General features: G+C 39.6%; 3 protein-coding genes across 3 annotated transcripts; 1 reads left to right on the plus strand and 2 right to left on the minus strand.

Moving 5' to 3' along the window:
* Window positions 1–1,033: 1,033 nt before the first annotated feature.
* Window positions 1,034–12,533, minus strand: LOC140930458 (probable acyl-CoA dehydrogenase 6). Its single transcript, XM_073380149.1, has 5 exons — window positions 12,148–12,533; window positions 4,082–4,291; window positions 3,092–3,403; window positions 2,493–2,654; window positions 1,034–1,360 (listed from the first exon to the last, which is right to left on the minus strand). The coding sequence occupies exons 1-5, from the start codon at window positions 12,494–12,496 to the stop codon at window positions 1,107–1,109; spliced, it is 1,287 nt and encodes a 428-aa protein (XP_073236250.1). The 5' UTR covers window positions 12,497–12,533; the 3' UTR covers window positions 1,034–1,106.
* A 199-nt stretch (window positions 12,534–12,732) lies between these two features.
* Window positions 12,733–18,406, plus strand: LOC140930459 (uncharacterized). Its single transcript, XM_073380150.1, has 2 exons — window positions 12,733–13,296; window positions 16,439–18,406. The coding sequence occupies exons 1-2, from the start codon at window positions 12,864–12,866 to the stop codon at window positions 16,555–16,557; spliced, it is 552 nt and encodes a 183-aa protein (XP_073236251.1). The 5' UTR covers window positions 12,733–12,863; the 3' UTR covers window positions 16,558–18,406.
* A 905-nt stretch (window positions 18,407–19,311) lies between these two features.
* On the minus strand, window positions 19,312–21,849 carry LOC140929373 (heparan sulfate glucosamine 3-O-sulfotransferase 5-like). The gene is made up of 2 exons (XM_073379173.1): window positions 21,712–21,849; window positions 19,312–20,863 (listed from the first exon to the last, which is right to left on the minus strand). Exon 2 carries the CDS (start codon window positions 20,758–20,760, stop codon window positions 19,801–19,803), a length of 960 nt encoding a protein of 319 aa, XP_073235274.1. The 5' UTR covers window positions 20,761–20,863; window positions 21,712–21,849; the 3' UTR covers window positions 19,312–19,800.
* Between the last annotated feature and the right edge of the window lie 270 nt (window positions 21,850–22,119).

Here is a 22,119-nt window from a genome sequence, read left to right on the forward strand (position 1 = left end):
ACAGTCGAGCCAGCTTAGCACGGCAGTAGCACGACGTTTGAAACAGGCCTAATATTTCTACAGCTTGTTTACAGGATTAACAATACTCGGCACAGCTTTGAAAAAAATAAGCTGCCTTTCAAACTTCTAAAGCCACATTTTATAGGCCGCATACTTTCGAATTAAAGCCCATATCTAAATATCAATTATTACTTCACTGGAAGAGCTTTGAAAATATATGATATACTCTACCATACGTGCGTGGTACCGTTCGCGATAGCCGAATTCGGTTAGAAATGTCTAGAAGTAGCATCCACACTAAAATATGAACCCTTGAACAGCTGCATCACTGTACACAGCGTTTGAATCATGAAGATATTTAATACAATGTTTCCAAACACCTGTAGCCGTATAAATAAAAGACGAAAAAATTGTGAAGAATCAAGATGGCGGTCTTAAAGTGCCCTAGTTCGACCTTTAGCAATGTCATGTTTAAGTAGATGCCAAGATCTCATTGGTTCCTAAGCATCAACTCATAGTACCTTCAACCTTATTGGCTCTTGCAACAAACATCCGAACATACAAAGATACATACGCTCACACCACTGAAATATGAGCTATTTTTTCGAAATAGCTCAAAAATGAAGGAAAGAATGAACAATATTTTTCAATACTAACGTGTTTTCAATTCATTGTTTCAATCTATTTCAAAAGTAATCTCTAGATTTGTCCATATCTCATGATGTTCATAGCTACATCCCGACTGAGCTACATAGCTCGGTGCAACCATAGTTAGCAAACGTAATTCTAAGGCAGAGGGAGTTACAAAAGGTAGGAATCACGACTTAACCATAAAGCTTTCATAAAATGGACCTCTGAATTCAGTAGTCAGGGCACAACTGCAATCCAGTTAGGTCTCGGACTACAGAAATGGTGAAAGCTCTTTTTAAATGTCCTCAGCCGGTTTGGCAATACCTTGTATATATCTTTTTCTTAAGTTTGCCGGCCTGAAGGCGTTGGCATGTATGCTACACTAAACATGTGAGCTAAAATAAAGTTGTAGACGAATGCGTGTAAAAAGGCTGCCCTTTATTCAGACCAAAATCGCTGGCACCCGCTTTGATTTGCTAAAATAATGTTTGGTCTTTAGGAAATATTCCCATGTATTTGCAAATGATTGACAACATGACCTCATCTGCTCCTCCACCAATGGAGAGTAGGCGATTGTCTCTGTAGGCACGACTCACTTCCACATCTGAAGTAAAACCCATTCCACCCCAGAACTGCAGACATGAATCAGGGACCTCACGCACCAATCTCCCAGCTTTAAGCTTCAGCATTGACGCTAGTTTGTTTACATCTTTTCCTTCCAAGTACAAAGCTGCCAGAAAAATGCATCACCAGTTATTTTTTAGCAATCTCCTTCCCACGGTTCTCTCCTACTCATGCCTCTCTTGCTCCGCGGACGCAAAGGAAAGGACCCTGGGAACGAGGTTGATTTCTTAGTTGAAGGGGTCATTTTCTTCAGCAACCTGCGCGCGGTGTAGGAATGTTATTCCGGCACGTGAGCACCCCGGGGGGAAATGCCTAGATAAAATAGATGGCGATGCTCCTCATAAAATCGGATTCAAACCCCTAAACGAAACCATTGTGGGCGTGGCTCCGGCTTTTTTTGACCCCTAAAGGTGTGATGGTGTTGTTTATTTTTACTCAGATAATTTTTATTTTTTAACGTAAAACCCCTTTGATACCTTTATGGGTACAAGTGTTAGCTTTCCTTATTGAATGTACTCATATCACAATAACCTCTTTCCTCATACGTTTAACACCTTTGTTACTAATCGCCAAGTACACACATATACATGTAATACTCGAAATGCTAATAACTACCGACCTTATTTCTGTAGAACAAACATTAAACAGTTCACAATACTCCATCTAGGACCTAAACTATGGAACTCTCCTCCCCATAATCTTATGGAACCGACCAGTTACTCTAGTTTCAAGACTTCATTAAAAAAATACCTCACCAAGAGCGCTATAAATTAAACTCGCCTGACCATGATATGACAGCTGACATTATATCATAATTAAGTATGAGGAGCCCAATTTTCTACAAGCTATTTAGCTTCTATTGGGCTTCTTCGCCACTCTATCTATTACAAAAGTGCAATCTTAGTAATAATATATATATATATATATTGTTTTTCATTTTCTTTCTGTAATATTTATTTTATGTGGCAAATGTAAATAAATGTAAAATGTAAACACGTATGTGAGAACAAAATTCCCTGCAAAGTCTACCATTAGGGGAGATGATGATGGGTGCTCATTGATCCCCTACCCTTCCCCCTGGTGATTACTCAGTATTCCCTACACTGTTGTGACTGAAAATACATGATAGGAGTCTTATAACTTAAAGTAGTAAATAAGTGAAGAGAAAAGACATGAGTGGTTGCCATCTTAGATTTTGACAGTGGAGGAGAGGAACATTGTAGGCACAGGACACCCACCTGTAGTTCTGTATACAAGTGACCTTAACAGCTCTACTTCAGTTTGAAGTTCAGCGAGGCGGAAGTGGACATACTGGTTATCTAAAATGGATTTACCAAATGCTTTTCTTTGTGCACAGTAAGCAGCAGTATCATTGATCAGCCTCTCCATAGATAACAACACTACAAAACATACAAATAACTTCATCACATCTTCTGTGTATTGCTATACGTTAATACGTATGTAGCTAGGTCTTTTAAAAGTTCAGATGTTTTTAAAGTACACAAATGTAAAAGTATCTTCAGGAATTATTTCTGAAGGTACTTTTCCCCACTTAAATTGATTGAAACTTGTCCTAGGTACAAGATAAAAGAGAGTTGATGGGCTTTAATCTCTTTCTAGAAATGTAATTAAATCACAGGAGTTAAATCATTCAAATTAAAGTTCAGTGTGCAATGAAACCTTGATAAAAATAGGTCCAAATGACCAACATCTTTTAACAAAAGTATATTTCACTTTGATTTATCTAGTATTGTACGTTTGAAGCTTACACTGTTTTTTTAGAAATTCTATGTATTGATGTTAAAGCTAGCAGTACAAGTTAATGATCAATTTTTACCTGATGCCCCAGCAAATACTCTCTCATCAACAAACTGCTTCATCTGATAGGTAAAACCCATCCCTTCCTTGCCGATTCTGTAAGACTGCGGCACTTTGACATCTTCAAAGAATAGTTCTGCCGTGTCCGAAGAGTGCATACCGAGCTTGTTTATATTTCTTGCCTTTTGTACTCCAGGTAGATTGAGAGGAACGCAGATTAAAGACTTGTTTTTATGAGCAGGACCCTCACTTGTATTAGCTAGAAGACATATCCAATCAGCTTGAAGGCCATTTGTAATCCACAACTTGCTTCCATTTATAACATAGTCATCTGTTTTAAGTAAAATAAATTAGTATACCAAATAGGCAAGGTACACACCACAGGAAAATTGCACAATATTTAAGAATCAGTACAAAAGAAATTGTATATGGCAAACACGTGCATTCAGTAAAAAAACAGGTTTTTGTAAACGTACATTGGGTGCTTTGAGGGAAATCAGGCTGCTTAATTTAGGTTCTTAATCAGATCTTTAATTAATTCAAGTGCTTTCAATAGCAGACTGAGGTTTTATTTGTAGTGAAATTTACATGGAAGCTGGATTTTTAAATAACAGACAGGCAATTCAGTGGATCAGATATACCCTAACTTACGGCTAGTACAGTATACTTTGCTAACTGGAATGTCAAGTAAGAGCCCATGAAGACCTCTGTGAATCTAATAATGGTAATAAGATGAGAAGCCTATTCCTTAGATATCACAATGTGCCACCTAAAGGCCTTTTTGCTGCACGATGTGAACTCCTGTAAATATTGCATATTGATTTTCCAATAATTTTTGCACCTATCAGAAGGGTTGGCGAATAGCAGACTAAGGAGCCTGAAGACAGAGCAAAAAACTAATACACTTAAGGATTTTTCAGGTAAACATAGATATGCAGTGAAAAAGTGGCTGTTACAGTATTCTGTATGTGTTTTTTTGCGTACTATTACATTAAAAAAACATTCTTACCTCCTTTTTTAACAGCAACAGTCTTTATACTTGCAACATCAGAGCCAGCCCCAGGCTCACTCACTCCAAGGCAAGCCACAAAATCACCAGCTATGGTTGGAACAAGGTACTGTTTCTTAAGTTCTTCACTGCCAAATCTCATCAGTGCAGGGGTTGCCATATCTGCCTGGACCCCTATTGCCATGGGAATGGCTCCACATGTGATGCTTCCTGATGTTTCAATCAAAACAAAGATAACTATTCACAGGGCAGTCACTTAAGGGCCAAGGGCCAGGGATTTCCCCTGCCCAATATGAGCATAAAACCCAGCTACTTTCACAGGGAACACCAGGAAAATGAAAGCACAAAAAATTCCTAGCTGTTCAATTCACCACTCACTTGTTGCATATACCTGGCAACTTAAAATCTTAGTAACAGCCCTCTATGATGACTATTCCTGTTAGCGACAAATAATGAAGAAACTAACATAACACAGTAACAGATACAGCATGTCAGACCCATTACAGGTGAACCTTGATACCCCGACTCATTGGGACTTCAGTAAATAGTCCAGATACCGGTAATCCAAAATATGAATATTAATGAGATAATAATGTAAGCATAGGGAACAAAGAAAACAAAATTTTATTTTGAATTAGCTCCTACTCGGATCAGTTGCATACTCCATGGAAAGCTTCAGGTTCCGTACTGAAAACTATGTGATCTTTTGACTCAAACAAGCATATTTTCAGCCAGCTATGAATTGTGGCTCAATAGAAGGAAAGCTTTCTTCAGACATTGTAGTCCATATCCATAAAGGACACCACAATCGTAAGAAATATCTATTCAAAGAAATTTCATCCATGATGTAAATCAAAGAAGCTTTCTAAAGATTTGGGATCAGCTTGATGGGAATTTGCATATGGTCACTTTTGATTACAGAACCATGCTCGACCTGTAGTCAAGTATATCATTCTGATTGCAGCATAACTGCAGAGACTTGAACAAACCAACATATTCCTGATCATTTTAAGCTATGGAAGATGATTTAAATCGTGCAAACATAGAAGCTGAGGACTTAATCATAACTTTAAGAGCTGTGAAAGTGAGAAAGGTGGGTTTGTTTTGATGAAAATGATGGTGATGATGATGATGATGATGACCATGATGATGACGATTACAAGAATGAAAACAATCCATGATGCTGTGAAAGCAGGATAGGTGATGATGATAATGTAGATAGGGCTAGTTGGGCGTTGGTGCCTGCAGAGTTGGTGGAGCCAGGCAATGCTCTAGCATGAGGAGGAGGTATCCATGGCAACCCTGCGAGCGGCCCCCACCAGGTACCGTCACACTGAACAATTCAGTGGAGTACTTACCGACCAATACTTACCTGGCCCATACCTCAAGAGGGAGCGAGGGATGGCAAAAAACCAAAGCACAAAATGGCACGCAAACAGCAAGCTATTGCAACAACACTTTGTGAAGAACTGCAAGCAAGCAACTGCGTATAAAAGTCACGAGGAAGCCCCCGCTAGAGGCATCGGGCCACCCCAAGTATAGCTGGGGAAACTGCTGACCAGCATTACTTTGAGGTTAACTTTGCCTAAATTACATTTAGCCACATTTAAACTCATCACAAATAGATGAGCTTGGGCGTTGGTGCCTACAAAGTTGGTGAAGCCGGGCAATGCTTTAGCAAGAGGAGGAGGTATCCATGGCAACCCTGAAAGCGCCCCCCCCCCACCGAAATCTCTCTGGTGCTTGAAAAAAGAGGGGCCAGCGAACTGGGTGAAATGGAACCTCCAACTCCAACAACCCCAAGCACCAGGCTGCAGCAGTTGTGTAAAAAAAAAAAAAACAGACAACACACTTACTAACGGAATGTAGCTGACAGTGAGAGCAACACCAAAAAACTGCGCTGCAAGCCCAGGGCAATTCAGTACTTAACTCGACTGCAATGTCAAAGGAGTTGTGGATAACAAATGGCAAGGACACGCGATGTCAAGCCAGATGACAAGAGATGTCCGCAAGAGCTTCAAAAAGCTGGTAAGCATTGCTAGTCCAACATCCAAGAGCCTGAATTTCGTGGTCCGGAATACCATTGCGAGCTGCTACCGTGGCTGCCCCAATGCGGAAGCTGTGGCTGAAAAAATTGCCTTCAATCCCTGCGGTGGAGAAAATTTGCCGCACCCAATCAGTCAGGATTAAGCAAGACAGAGGTTGACCATTCGCCAGTAAGAACAAGGGGCCAGGGACATTTCCTCGCAAGGAGAGGTAAGCCAGCAAAGCCTGAACTGCGCAGAGGGGTGCCCTTCCCAGACCAATATGGATGTGGCAACACTGACGGAACGTATCCGTTTTTGACGCTTTTATCCAAACACGGAGGCAGGCTGGTGACTGGAGCGAATCCACTGCGATGTCTGCCACTGATAGATGACTAGCTGGAGAAAAGCTAGCTAAATTGGGGACTGTAAATTCTGCAGCACGGAGAAACCCAAAATAACCCAGCATACACCGTATTCACAAATGGCGGACACGCGGGAAAAAGCTGGTGCCTAGTCATGAAAGCGAGGCGTTGGAGGGTAAACAAAATTGCAAATGAAGACTTTCAGTGAACTTGCAGAGTGTTTAGCACGGATTCCACCTAAAATAACTTTGTATGGACGTCTTTTTAAATACAATGATGTGGGACGTCTTCTGCTTTGAGTAATAGCGGAGGTCTCTTCCGTTGACAAGTAGGCCATATATCCGTCGCTTATTTTTTTTTTTTTCTTGCCACCAATATCTCTTTTTACTTCTGTTTTACCGAATTGCAGTGATCGAGCTGGTTTTCGAACTCGGTTTCAATGTGAAGTTTGGGCCAACATGTTTGCCGCTTTTCTCCAGCCATCGCCTACTTGTCGAGCTTCTGATGCTTCGGAAACCTACAAAATCATCCTGTTTCCTTGAAGATATACGCGTCCCTTTTGATTGCAAACAGCAAATCAATACTAAACATCAAAAGCAGAAGACATCCCACATAATGGTATTTAAAAAGACATCCGTACAAAGTTATTTTAGGTGGAATCCGTGCCAAACACTCTGCAAGTTCACTGAAAGTCTTCATTTGCAATTTTTGTTTACCCTCCAACGCCTCGCTTTCATGACCAGGCACCAGTTTTTTCCCGCGTGTCTGCCATTTGTGAATACGGTGTATGCAGGCTGCCCAAAAGGTGCAATGATCAAAAATATTGAGATCCAACGCCCAATGAATAACCAAGAGAAGGCTGTCAGTAATCAGAAGGCGCCGAGCAGCTGGGAAACCTTGGGAACCCTTGACCCCTCTTAACACTCGTTGAAGCCGCAGGCAATTAAGCAACGGGTCAGGAAAACCTTGCTCAATGTGCAAGGAGCAAACTGCAGATAAATATACTTTAATTGACAAAATAATGCTGAATCGAATCTGCCAGAAATGAAACAAACAAACATAAAGTCCACTCATCTGCATGGCAAGGCAAGCCATTGGGTGAAGCTTTCCAGCTTGGCGGCAATACTCGACGAACTTGCACTGACCTGATGCATATGCTTTCCTGGTGGAAGGAGCCAGACCCTTGGCCAAGAAATGCAAGCATCATTGTTCTAGGGGGAAGGTGTTAAGCATTCCAGCAGGAGCTGAGGAATTGGACAAGGGGACAAATGAGCCTCCGGAGCCAGCTGCCTGAAATCCTGCCAACAGAAACGAGGGATAGCATCAGCAATTTTGTTCTCGACTCCAGGAACATGAGCAGCAGTGAAAGTAAAACCCCAACGCGCCGCCGAGAGCAGAAGATCACGGAGAAGATGCATTAAAGCTGGAACCTTTGAAGTCCTGGTCGTGAGAATCGCGACTACTGCCTCGTTATCTGATCGAAAAAGGACATGCTTCCTGGCCCACCAAGATCTCCAAAGGTGGGCAGGCTCTCCCTGGCCAAACTACCTTAGCAGCATGGTGTAAATGGCCAATAAGTGACTCCAATTCCCGCTTTCTGTACCAGCGACAGGGCATCCAGGAATGAATGAGGTCTCTTAGTGCAAGCAATTTGTCCTCAGGAAAACGAGCCACTTGGTTAACGGAGTCCAATTCAATTCCTAAGATAGTCATAGAAGTGGCTGGACCCACAAATTTGTTGGGTGTTACAAAAACTAAGACCCTCGAAAACTAAGACCTAAGACCCGTCTTAGTTTTCGAGATTACGAAAACTAAGACCCCCTAAAATCGAATCCGTTGAAATATAAAGTCAAATTGTAACCGAAATAGGTCTGATCTGTCAAATTATATCATGTTCGATCCTTTCCACCAAGTTTTAGGTCAAATTTAACGGTTTATACTACTACGTGAGAAATTTCTGCAATTTGATTGGCTCAGAGCAGTGGTATTTCAGCTTAATTTGAAATACCTACATGTGAAAATTACAAACCTTTCGCGGGCAGTAGTATAAACAAATAATAGCATGATTTGTATGTGATATTTGGCATAAATACCACTTGTGATATTTCAAAATTGTCTCAAATTTCACTCGCCTGGCGGCTCGTGAAATTAAGCATAACGATTTTGAAATATCACTTGTGGTATTTATGCCAAATATCACTACAAATCATGCTATTACCTATACAAATTTAGGGGTCTTAGTTTTTGTAATTTCAAAAACTAAGACCCCTCTTAGTTTTCGTAATTTCGAAAACTAAGACCCCCACCAAAACAATCTCTAAAATTCCTACAAAGTCGAATTACGACTGTGCGTTTGAAGACTATAATCTGTAAGACAAACAAAAACTACTATCATCCGCGTGCTAGACGATCCGCTTCTTCTAACAATTTAATTTGCAGACATACATTATCAATATTGTGGCTTTAAGAAGTTCCTTTTCTGGCCAGGTCAAAGATTGAAAAGTGCTTTTATAGAAAGGGCGAAAAAAAGAGAATATGCCACATTACGTTTTTCTAGCATTTGTTTTTATCATTGCCACCCCGGAGATCACCGGGTTACAATGCAAAGGTAGTTGAGGGGTAGGGGTGGGGGGCAAGGAGAAATAGTCTGTGAGGGATAATCGCTAAAATCACCCATGAAATAATTTAAAAAACGAATGAGTGAATGAATTTCCTGTACTAGCAAAGCATCATCTCGAGAATTGGAGTTCTAATTTCAGAACAATAAAATAAACAAACAATCAATACAAAGTGAAGATTGCGTGACAGTAGGATGCCAGAGGTCAGGATTCCCGGAAAAACATCCATCTCCAGTGGAAAGCCAATTTCATGATTTAAAGGATAAACAACAAAATTAAAGACCAATAGGGGTAAGGCATATTTTCAGTGTACAATAGATACGTAGGAAGTCTATGGCTTTGGTCCTCTTTTTAAAGCGTGTCTTCAAATTGTTAGCGGATCGAAGATCAGCACGCGGTATGATAGTAGTTTTTGTTTGTCTTACGGATTATACATTTATAGTCTTCAAACGGTTGTAATTCGACTTTGTAGAAATTTTAGAGATTGTTTTGGTGGGGGTCTTAGTTTTTCGTAATTATGAAAGCTAAGAGGGGTCTTAGTTTTTGAAATTACAAAAACTAAGACCCCTAAATTTACCGTTAAATTTGACCTAAAACTTGGTGGAAAGGATCGAACATGATATAATTTGACAGATCAGACCTATTTCGGTTACAATGTGACTTTATATTTCGACGGATTCGATTTTAGGGGGTCTTAGGGTCGATTTTAGGGTAATCTTGAAAGCTAAGATGGGTCTTAGGTCTTAGGTCTTAGTTTTCGTAACACCCCAAATTTGTTAGCGTAAAGAGGCAACCCCAGCCAGTGGCAGACAGAGACTGCCGTGTTTAGGTTATAAGCACACTGGGACGACTGTGGGGGACCTGCGGTAATAAAGTTATCCAAATAATGTAACAAATCAGAAAGGCGGTGGTTATGAAGGAGGAACGATTGTATGCCAGCCAAACACGACCACCAAACTGGCTGTACGTGTGCAAGATGAGAAGCTTGTAGGAAGTTAAATCTTTCCAGTGGTGTGGAAAATACGATGTCAGAATCAGCGTGAAAATTGTAAAAGCTTCAGACCAGGTCACGATGTCCTTGATGCTTTTTAGCGCTTGGCAGAAACACTAAGTGCCCATCCAGGAATGCTTATGACTCCGGCGCAGCCTGAATGATACTGACTGATAGCAAGTCCCCCAAATCCACATACTTGCCGGCAACAATTTGGCTAACCATTTTCACCAGAATTGGTGAAAAAACGGGGGCCAACTACAAATGGCTGTTGGAGTAGCGGTCCCAATTGCAGGCTTGCAGCCAAGGAGCTGTCGCTGAGTGGTACCGGGACAGAAGCACCCGACGTGATCGAAGTGCTTAAAATCGGCGAGCGCAAGGTTGCAAAAGTGGCAACAAAGGATGGCACAGTAAAATTAGGCCTACCTTGAGTGGCTGAAGGTAAAGATATTGCCTGATGCGCCGGAAAGGCGCCTCCAGAAGCAACAAAGGTCGCCATTTGCTTGGACAAGCTAGGTGATGGGGCGGGAACGCTCCCAGAAGCTGCTTGTAGCTCCACACAAATTGCTCAAGGTAGAACCAGGGCCTTTTTTCTGCCACTAAAGAGGCCTTAAAAGCATCGATCATTACAGCGATTAGAGGGGGACCATGGACACAAGCAGTAACAACTGGGGCGGAAACTGTTGAAGATGTTTGTGGTGCCGAGTTTGCCGTAGAAGTGAGCGACAAAGGAACAGACGACTCTGCGTGCAGAACAGTATCCGATGGCGAGTTCTCCCCATCCAAACTAGCAGCCAAACTACTGTTGGTTTGACGAGCAGTCATTGTACAAGCAGAAACAGCAAGCAAGCAAAAACCAAAGCACAAAATGGCACGCAAACAGCAAGCTATTGCAACAACACTTTGGGAAGAACTGCAAGCAAGCAACTGCATATATAAGTCACGAGGTGCCCCTGCTAGAGGCATCAGGCCACCCCTAGTATAGCTTGGGAAACTGCTGAACAGCATTGCTTCAAGGTTAACTTTGCCGAAATTACATTTAGCCACATCACAAAGTAAAGGACATTGCAGTTTAGTGCATTAATAATAAAAACATCCTTCATTGAACTAGAAAATAGGGTACTTCACTTTTGTAGTAGCCTTCCATGCAGGCATTTTTAGGGGAACTCATTTTTCATCCCTCCCTACAAACGCCTGCTCAACTGAAAAAATCATTCCTTTCCCATTGTTTTATTTGTGTGATAAGTGACCAATCAACAGTCGTGAATAAAGTGTTTACAGGCTAAACACGACTAAAATGTGACCCTGGAGTTACTATTTCCCTTCTTTTCTTTCCTTTGCTAAGGTTGTGCAGTGCATGGAGTATTCTTAAATTTGACTAAATATCACTTTAGCCACTCTGAATCTAAGGGGGTGTTTACATGACACCGGGTTGACTTTCGCTCCAGAGTGAGTCTTCTCTGGTTCTCTCTCATGGCTCTACCTTTGTTTACATGATACCACCACTGCGTGAGTCACCCCGGCGTAAGTTCACCCCCGGTTGTTGTTCTGGGGCAAGAATTTCACTTCAGCACAAAATCTTGCAACGGTATCATGTAAATGCGAAATGACCACATGTTTCGGTGTGAAATCGGTCTGCTGGTAGACCGGCATGGGTAGCGTTTACGTAATGTCTGCAATTTTGAATCTTACGTGTATTTTATCAACATGAAGTGTGCCTTCAAATAACAAGATATGAAATGACACAGTCATAATGTAAACACATTACGAAATAAAAAAGTCATTCTGGTATGAAACTCGCCCCAGTATAAGTTTTCTCATGTAAACACCCCCTAACATTTTATTATAGGTAAGAAAGCTTTCTCAGTGTTTCATGCAGATTGAGTAATTATCCTGCAGTCAAGGTCAACTTTCCAGAATTTGGAAAGTACAATGTGATTGGCTAAGCTTGGGAAAACTCTTTCTAAAAAATTAGCATCCCTCCTTTGACCCCTTTCCCTTCAACAAATTTTAAGACAAAATCCTGTGCCCTCCCTGTGGTGTTCAATTGTGTACGTGCGTTCCTCACCTAACTCCTCTGCCATAGCCACACTGAACGAATAGTCCAGTCCGAGTCCACCATACTTAGTGGGTTTGTTCACACCAAAGAACCCTGCAGATCCAATCTTTTTAAACAATTCATGGGCGGGAAAACTCTTGGCATTTTCCCACTCGTCCACAAAAGGGTTAATTTCTTTCTGGATAAATTTGTTGAGCGATGCGCGAAGTTCTGCATGATCCTCGTTGAAAATTGTCTCGTGAGTAAGTTCGTATGGTTCCAGTTTTATTTTGGGGTGCGTTTCCGTTGACAATAACCTTGAAAGCGGTCGAAGATTTCTAGTTGTCCTCCTCAAAACAGTCGTCATGATAGTTGCCATTTTGTTTATTTGTCCGCCTCGTTCTGGTGCTCTCCTCAGGATCTTCAAGGTCTCGACTCGGTCGGTCAGCAGTCGGTATAGTGAGATCACAGGCATCCCAGGCTCACTGCTTGTGTCACGTACGGGTTTCATAACATGAGTAAATGTAGAGAACATATGTGGCGAAGTTTAGGTCTGGCAATTTGCTTTCATCGATTTTTATTTCCATTGTCTAGCAAATTTCCAGACCTAAACTTCGCCCCATATGTTCTCGATGCAAGAAACCCGTACGTGACAAACAGTGAGCCTGGGTTACCTGTGGTGAGATTTCACAATTTTAGCGAAAAAATATCATAAACAATCTGGATTGGGAAATAAATGTTGTCGGATGACGGCTCTTGCTGATGAAGGTTTGAAACTTATGGAAGCGATGTATGTAACGATAGGATTTGCGTGGAAACCTGAAGCTCATGTTGATGTAAAGCGCGTCGAACTTCTGATCAGCAAAGCGGAAGACATCTATCAAGATCATTTTGATCACAGCCAAGAGCCTTTGATTGAAAATGATAAGTGCACCACTTACACCTTGGAACAGTGGAATACAGAGGGTGGAAGCTATTGTGCTTGTCCGTCTCTCGAACCAGGAGTTTATCAGTTTGTTTTTAGAGTGGACAATGGCACAGAAAGAGAACTACAAATTTCTGATTATTACGAGAGAACGTTCCTGGGCAATGGTCGTCCGGTGAACTACATCGAACTTATTGAAAACTCAGAGGTCGATCGATCAACTCTGGCTGTTGGCAAAAGAAATATTATTCGATGTAAGTATCTTCAGCTTCACGAAGCTGTTAATCAACAATCTTATTTCCAGCAAGCAAATCTAAAACCAACCTGTTGTTCCGAGCCAGCCTCCAATTATTTATAGCAGACCGTCAAAATTAATCCGAGAAAAAATCACAGGTAGCCCTAGCTCTATGAGCCAACCTAATTTTGAGCGTTACAATAACATTGCATAAATAGCAAAAAAATATCAGGACCCGTATAGGTTGAAAAATATGCGATTTTATAGCAAACTTTATCTTACTGGCTTATTACTTGGGCAGAGTGCCAAGTAAAGGATTTGCGACGCTCAGGAATGTCCTAAAGTTGCTTTTTGGGGGGCCAAAATTGGGCATGCAAAATCCGTGAGTTTAAATGGTTTGAGTCAGCTATTTGACAAAGTGTGAGTGGACCAATATCCTGGTGAACGCCGTTGGGCGAGTCGACCACATTTCAGTTTGAGATATCTCACGATCACTTTGTATTTGAGGAAGAAACAAATACTGTAATAGTATTTTTGGCTTGCCACGGGGTTTGAACCAGCTAAATCTGCGACCCGTCAGATCGGATGAGACTCTAAGTGAGGGGGGCATTGGGGTATATTAGAAACCGCAAAACCGAAGAAAAAAATCATCCAAAACCGCAAAAACGCAAAAAAATTCGGCCAAAACCGAAAACCGCATACAAAACCGTCAAAAACCGATACAATGGTGACAAGTGGGGCATACAGAGCAAACTAAACTAACACTAATTTCACCAAAGTATTTGTGAATGTCATGGACTTTGTCTGAAGCCTTCGTATCTTTTTGTGTCTGCTTAAATCATAGGCTTTGTTTCTGCTGCTCTCTCGAGCCCAGACTTTGCAGCTCAATTTCCCAAAAGCCGCTAGTTATGGAGCCTAGTTAACTTAGGAGAATTTGCACACAAGTCCTCTTTAGAATTGCAATTTTACAGTCGCAAAAAGCTATAGCTCTGGAAACTTCAATTGAAAATCTCTAATCGAACATTACCATTTGATAACTCCCCTCCTGGCGCGGGAGGCACGTTGGAAGCCATAGCTCGCAAACTGACCAAATGGTCGCCCTGGTCTGCGAGGTCAAAGGCTCGCCGGGCGTCAAGGGAGACGCTTGATACCCTACCATGACATTTATTTTGTCACGCATTCCTCTAAATGACTTTGGCGTTTCGCGGCTATTTGAGATTAAGTGCTGCTCAAATCGAACAGAAACCGGACCCCAAAATAGGACAAAATAGGAAAAACCAAAAAACCACATAGGGTACTAAAACCAAAAAACGGCTAGTATTTTTCACGAAAACCGAAAACCAGATGCTAAAAAACGAAAAATCCGCAAACCGCAATGACCACCAAAACCAAAAAACCGAAGTCTTTTGCAACAAAAACCGAAAAACCGATCTAAAAAATAGCCAAAACCGCAAAACCGAAAATCCCAATGCCCCCCTCCTAAGTTGAGGGATTAGCCGATTGCACCAGTGAGACCACAAGTAGTTTGTAATGTGAAAAATAGCTATAAAATCATGCACTAGTTTACCAGGGCATGCAAGTTTGTGACTCTTTGGCATATCTTGGCTATTTCAGGCAGTGAGACCAGATTTATCTTGAGATCACTAGTTCTTTCCGCTAGAATAAATATTTTAATTTATTGCCCCCACAATGATTTTGCTCAGAAGGCGAAATCCTCAGGAGGCATCCTAGTAGCTCGCGTGTATGTATTGAAAAGTACTTACAGTTTAAATATACAGTCAGTTTATCCCCAAAAAATTAATCTAGATTTGCTTGATCAGGGGCCGAATGGAATCACTGGGTAATGATGGTATTTCTATTCTTCACGCAAATAAGAGATGGTTAGGATGACGTAAAACAAAGATCCCGAAAGGGACCGCTTAGGTTGATTTTTTGACACCTATTGTACAGTCATACTTTGATATTCTTTTTCATTACGTTTTATCAGTGACATTCTGTGGAGAAGCTTTCTTGAATGTTATAGACCAAAAGACACTCGTTAAGTGCAGATGAAGCGCAGATGAAGTTTTAAGGTGCATGCTGTGCTGACATTGTCCCTGCTGTCCTTCTATAAAGTTTTTTCAAAAGACTGGACACTCCAGTGTGAATTGATCAAACTTTTTAATTTCTAAGGCTTACTTTCTGGCTAATAAAATGAACTGTAGGTAAAAATTGCAAGGAAAATAGCAAAAAATTCCAACTTAAAATCAAATTTTTTCTTATGGTTTAGAAAAAAACTGAGAAAGTGAGAATGTTTTGATCAAAGCTGCAGCTGTGTTTACAAATGGAACTGATCAGTGCATGGAACCTTGTGTTTCCTGTTTTTATCTCACCTATTGTATGGAATATGTGTGAAAATCTTCAATATGAATTGGTATATTTCAAAGAGCTACACAATGACCAAGAGTACTATTGACTGACAATATACAGAGCAGGGGCAGCTATAGTGTCATCTATTACTAGTCTGAAGAATAAATAATTATTTCTTCAACCGCAACCCAGCAGATCAGATGCTAAGTTGATGAATCAGCCCATTGCGGCACCATGACCTAATGTGGTTTGTCATGTGAAAATTAGTATAATATCACTCACTAGTTTGGAAAAAGGTTGTTTTTTTACCTAGAAATGGAGTGATTTCTTCTGATAATAATTGGAGATAACACATCAGTCAATTCCAGCTGCGCCCAGTTTGAGTGCAAACTAGCTGGATAAGCTAAATGCACTTTTCACTATAAAAAACAAACCTTTAACCTTTTTTGAAACTCTTTTTCCATTAAACTTTTGCAAATTCTGTTTTGTTAACTGTTGTGGCCACCTTGTCAAGAGGTTGCAAACCGAGAAGATTACCGGCTTATGTATATGTATGTATGGTGTATATGAACTCCATAATGACACTTAACATCTGGTGGCAATGATATATTTTGTATTATGTTTATATAAACATATACAAAGTATGTCATAACAGGAGAACAAGTAATAATTATTACTTGCTCTCTTGTTATGCCAATCTTGGATGCTAGTTAATCTGCATGTGTAATCTTTGGCCTCATCTGTAAAATAAATGAGATCTGTCTGTAATGACACCAGTCAAAATAGACACAAGTTTTCTTTTTCTTTGACAGCACGTGGAGGTTCATCAGGTACCACTTCCTCAAGAAGCAAGAAGAGCTTTGGCAGTGACAGGGAGAGCAGCCTCAATAGCAGCTCTGATGCTAATTGTACAACATGTACTTTGTTATGACACTAAAATTCACCACTGTTGACTCAGTGGACTGATACATTTGACACAGTTTACAAGGACATAGTGTACTCTAGATATCAACATTATTATTTTAAGCAATGGAATTGTTTGTAAGGGTTATTTTAAGGATGTTTTTTAAACTTGGTGATACAGATTTTATTCAGCGAAACCTTGTTAAGCAGAAAGCCACAGGACACTTACTTGGGCCTTTGGAGGCATCTGCTCATTATACTTGTTCACTCAGGGCCATAGCCAGCTAATATCAGAAAATAAGTTTTTTAAAGTACATGTGTAGCTGTCTTGGCCATATATTTTTTTTTGCAAGTCAAACACCGGAAACTTTAACATTTTAACTGAGACAACTCTCTCTGCTACCACTACGCTGGCTATGCAGGGCCTGTCATTTTACAGAAAACATGGCAAAAAAGCTGTAGATGGGAAGTTTACATAACATGGAGTGTGCTTAATACTGGTTTTACTTTAGTTAACTATCCAAGTCATATTTTAATTTTATCAAATGAATTTTTACTTATTTTATTATCTGAAAATTCATCGAGTATCCACCATAACATACACTAGGTATGAAGAATGTTACCTAAAGTAACCAATTAGGGGTCTTTGAAAGAGAAACAAACAAAATAAAAAGAACTGAATGTGATCTGCAGAAACTACATGGCTCCAACAGCTATATTAATAATAACAATAATGATGATGATGATGATAGTAATAGCAATGACAATAATAATAATAATAATAATAATAATAATAATAAATAACATCGTTTAACCTGGTCCACAATCAGTCATCACTTATCTCTTACTGTATTTTCCTTCATATTTTTAAAATAAAGCCAAATTAAGGGTATCTAGCACTTAGAGTGAGGTGACAACAATAGGAGAACTGCCACTGGAATATCCAAACAGTGGTTTGATAGAGATGGCTGATATTTTGGGTTTTTGATTGCTGGCTGCTTGGTGTAACTGTACATCCAAGCAGTCAGACATGTACCTAGGAGAGTTGGCTATGAGTTCCTTGGCATGGTCAGGTGTTACAGGTTCCAAGTGTAAAAAAGGGCAAAACAAAGGCTAGAAGCTGAATCATAGCTCAGAGCTGTCATCAAGAGTCAGAAAGGGGCTGGAGATTCCTCCCGGCTATTATGAACGTGACTGTGATCCCCAGCTACTTTCATAGGAAACACAAGGAAAATGGAATTCCCCACGCATTAATAATATTGCATATATCCAGCAACTTGAACTATTAGTGACAGCCCTCATAGCCATCCAGTTTTACATGGATTTCTTTTATCTTCTCAGTAAAGAGCCTGCCAAAGTTAGTAGTGACTAGAAGTGTGAAGGAGTCAGTGTAAGAAGGGCAAACAACATCATGCATTATGAAAAATTATGCTGTAAAAGCTAAAAACAATAATTTTTTTACAACTGCAAAACGCTGTTGGGGTATAGTAAACTTGTTCCGGGAATATAGGTTTCCTTAATAATAATAAAATAATAATAATAATAATAATAATAATAATAATAATAATAATACAATATTATTTCACTGTGTTTTATTGATAGTACTTTACTTTACATGAGTGTAATGATTATTACAGTTGGCTTGGTAACATTGCAATTCCACGTATTTTTTCGTAGCTTTGTAATACCGGGCTTCATTGGTGAATACATTGTTGTCTTATCTAGTTAGTAATCTGAGGAATCTAATTTATACAAAAGTTTTTACTTACAACGGTATTTGCTTTCATGGTTTCTGAATTATTATTATAGTAATCAAATATTATTGGGTAATTTCCTATTATATTACAAACTGTATAATAAAATTTTTATTGACCTTTTTTTATCTGATATTATTTCCCCTTTGTAAGTGTTGATGAGTCTGAAAGTTATGAAAGACTCTTGTAGCCTTCAGCGACTTGCTTTTCAGTCATGTGGAATCAAAGACTATAATTTGTTACTCAGTGTACTTGAGGCAAGTCAAATAATATGTTAAAATATTACCTTTGAAGATACTATTTTTGTACATTGTTTAAATAAGTTAACCATACATATAGTTGTCCTTCAAAAAGACTGAAACTACAGTCATCATAAAGGATGAAAAAGTTGCTCAAAGTTCATATCATCACTATAGTGCTGTTTCATTCACCATAAAATCAAAAACTTTGGTAATAAGCAAAAGAGAAATTTTCAGTCCACAAAGTTTGCTACTCTTACAATACAGTCACTTTATCATCTGCTGTAACATAATAATATAATTTGTGATAAAATGTTCAGTCTAAGAGATTGCCATTATTAACTGGAGGGAGATATTGCAGTACAATATAGAGAACACATTCTGTAGGTGTAAGGAGATAATTTATAAACTCCATGCCCAGTTGGTCATGAATTCAATACTTCACTTTTTGCAGTCCTTTCCATTCTTTTCATATATCCAAACAGCCGTGCATATTATTCTCGTTGTCCTTTTCATATATCTTAACAGCCTTGAATATTATTCTTTTTGTCCTTTTCATTTATAACAGTCTTACATATTATTCTTTCAACCTTTTTAGATATCCAAACAGCCTCGCCTATTATTCTTTTTGTCCTTCTCATTTATAACAGTCTTACATATTATTCTTTTTGTCCTTTCATACATCCAAAATAGCCTGGCATATTATTTTTTCTCATTATATATATATATAACACTATTCTTTTAACTGGCACCATTTCAGAGTTATGAGCAATTCTTATTTAATATAAAAAAATATATTTTGGGGTAAAGGCAAAGAAAATAACATTAGTTTTGGTCAGCCTTGCATGCACCTTTATAAAAAAAAGTGAGAAAGCTATCAAGCAGGTTTCTGTGAATATAGTTACTGCAGTGTTAACCAAATACTTAGGGTTTTGGTGGGGGCAGGGTACTTCCCAAAATCCCTATACATGTATGTACAGCCCAACAGGATCATCACAGCATATGATCAAAATTTTTCCAATGATATTTTAGAATATTATGAGTAGTGAAATATTTACATAACTTGGACTATTAAATATATATCATTTGTAAGGAAATTGTTTGAAGGCCTATGCAGCACATACTCACCCAAAACCAACCCATGCCATGTCACCCTCACACATCCTCACCATTGGTGACAGCTTTTAACGAGGGTCCCAGTGGCAGGTCAACAATAATATAAATTTATAGGTAAAATAACATAATAAGCCACCCTAGTTTAGTAAATAATGCTTGCTGTTATGATGATTGTGGCCAATGAAAATTTCGTTTTACAACTTTGTAAAGCTCTTCATTGTAATGCTGGTAGTAGTTATGCAATCGAGTTAAAATATGTTGGCTAACAGGAGTATGCTTTCTCCCTTTGCTGCCTTTTAAACAGCCTGACTTTCTCTTCCCATCAAAACCTATTTTTCCAATAAAACAAGGAAAACCCTTCTTCTTGTCAAAGTAGAAATTATTTTCATTGATCACTGGTCTCAGGGTCAGAAATCTCTCCACAAGTTTCAATTCTGCTGTTGGATTTTTTACAAGCTCCTCACCACTCACAAAATGGATCTGTGAAAGTGGGAAAAACTTCATCCAATTCCACAGGTACCTAATGTAAACTCCAAATTTAACCACACCCCTCTCTGTGCTTAAAATGTTATTGTTCCTCATAACATAGTCTTCAAACCTTGGAAGAGAACTGTTTGGCCGAAGTGCTAACTGTGTATAGTCTGATATAGCTCTTTGTGTTGGATCACGGACAATCACCAAGAGTTTAACATCTTTTGACATATTGAACACACGCTCTGGGACATTGGTTGATACAAAGTAACCTGGAGACTTTTCTATGGTGACCTGATTAGAAGTTGACTTAGGCATTCTTTTTCTGTACCATTCCAACCCAAGTGCATAGTTTTCATCTTGATCAAAGAAGTGCACCTCGTATGGGCATGCCCTGACATCAGGATGTATTTTAAGGAAAACAAGCAATGCCCTTGTGCCTGATTTGGCTGAACCAATGATAATTGCCTTTGGTAAACGCTTTTCCAGGTTTCCAGTGTTGTTTGAAATACCATTGGTGAAATTGTTTTCTGGAAATGTCCTTCCTTTGCTGGCATAAAATGTTATGTAGTACACAAACAAGCTGGACAAAACTGACGCAAGTGCAGCAATTGCAGAAAGCTTTGTAATCTTGCAAGCTGGATGCCACATCGTACAAGTTAATTTTCACAAACCGTAGCAACTTGCTCAATGGTTTAAACTTGAAAAGCAGGAGGCATGATTTCTCGCCAGAATACAGGTTCATGGAAAACCTCTGTGGGTAAAAGGATGTTAAATGTAAGACAAAGTACAGTTGACGTTAATGACAAAGTCCAGTTGATGTTAAGCAAGGAAAAAGTGAATACCGTAAAATTCCGAAAATAAGCCCCTCCATGCATATGTATAAGCCCCCCAATCCGGTAACGCGAAAAACCCTCCGTTAAATTGCCCCTCCAAATATAAGCCCCCGGGGGCTTGTACTTGGAAAATTGCCCTAAAATGCAACGTAAAACAAAGCAAAAACAGTAAATCTACTTCTAACTATAAGGCTAGCCCAATCGATTTTGAGACACAAACTTCCCTCCGTATATAAGCCCCTCCAAAAATAAGCCCCTCAAAAAGGGCCTTTGAAAAATATAAGCCCCGGGGCTTGTTTTCGGAATTTTACGGTATGTCGACGGCCCCTAAGAGGCAAACAAAACATTTAAGAAAAGGAGGAAAACCTAATATGCTGACAGCCTCCGATCTCCTTACTTGCACTTTTAATGCAAAAAACATTTTCATGGGATCAAAATTCACCAACAAGCCTTGTTTTTTTTTATAACCGCATTACAGCAAGACTCTTTTAACTGCTAAGGAGCGGATCCGGACTTTAAGATTGAAAATGGTGTAGTCCCTTTCACTGAATTTTTTCCTCGCAGATTGCCCTTTGTTTTTGGGTTCGACGATAACTGAATTTGCTTAAACCTATAGAAACAATAGATACATTACTGTTTCGCAGCTAACAGTGAGGCTTGTCGAGAGCAAACATTCGTGATTCATATAAATGCGCTTTGCATCCAACCTGCTATGTCAGATATAAAGCATGTATGTATTTATGTATGTATGTACATGCATGCATACCAATTCCGCAGACGTGCTATGCGTGGGGATGCTTCAGCTTCTATCGAGATAGATCTGAATGGTCCAGAATGGCTGGCTATTCTACAACAACGCGCGCACAATAAATACTCTTGATACGTATACGATTCTTTACAAAGCTTACGACTTTTACATTAACACTCCTTGACCTTTAGTAAAATGAGAAGATCAGCTCACATGGATCCGAGCCAGCCGAACCACTGCCCCGAACATACATGTATAAATTGTGAACATCACGCCACAAGTTATTTGGATGTATGCATTATAATTTACAAGTAAACGCCAAAATCAAATCATACCTCCATCCTTCAAACACTATGAAGACTCCATCCCCAGCTCACCGGAAATTGGCGGAAAGTGTTTGCACAGCTTTGCAGGAAATACGAGACG

This window comes from Porites lutea, chromosome 3 (genome assembly GCF_958299795.1).
Source record: "Porites lutea chromosome 3, jaPorLute2.1, whole genome shotgun sequence".
In the NCBI taxonomy this organism is placed as follows: domain Eukaryota; kingdom Metazoa; phylum Cnidaria; class Anthozoa; order Scleractinia; family Poritidae; genus Porites; species Porites lutea.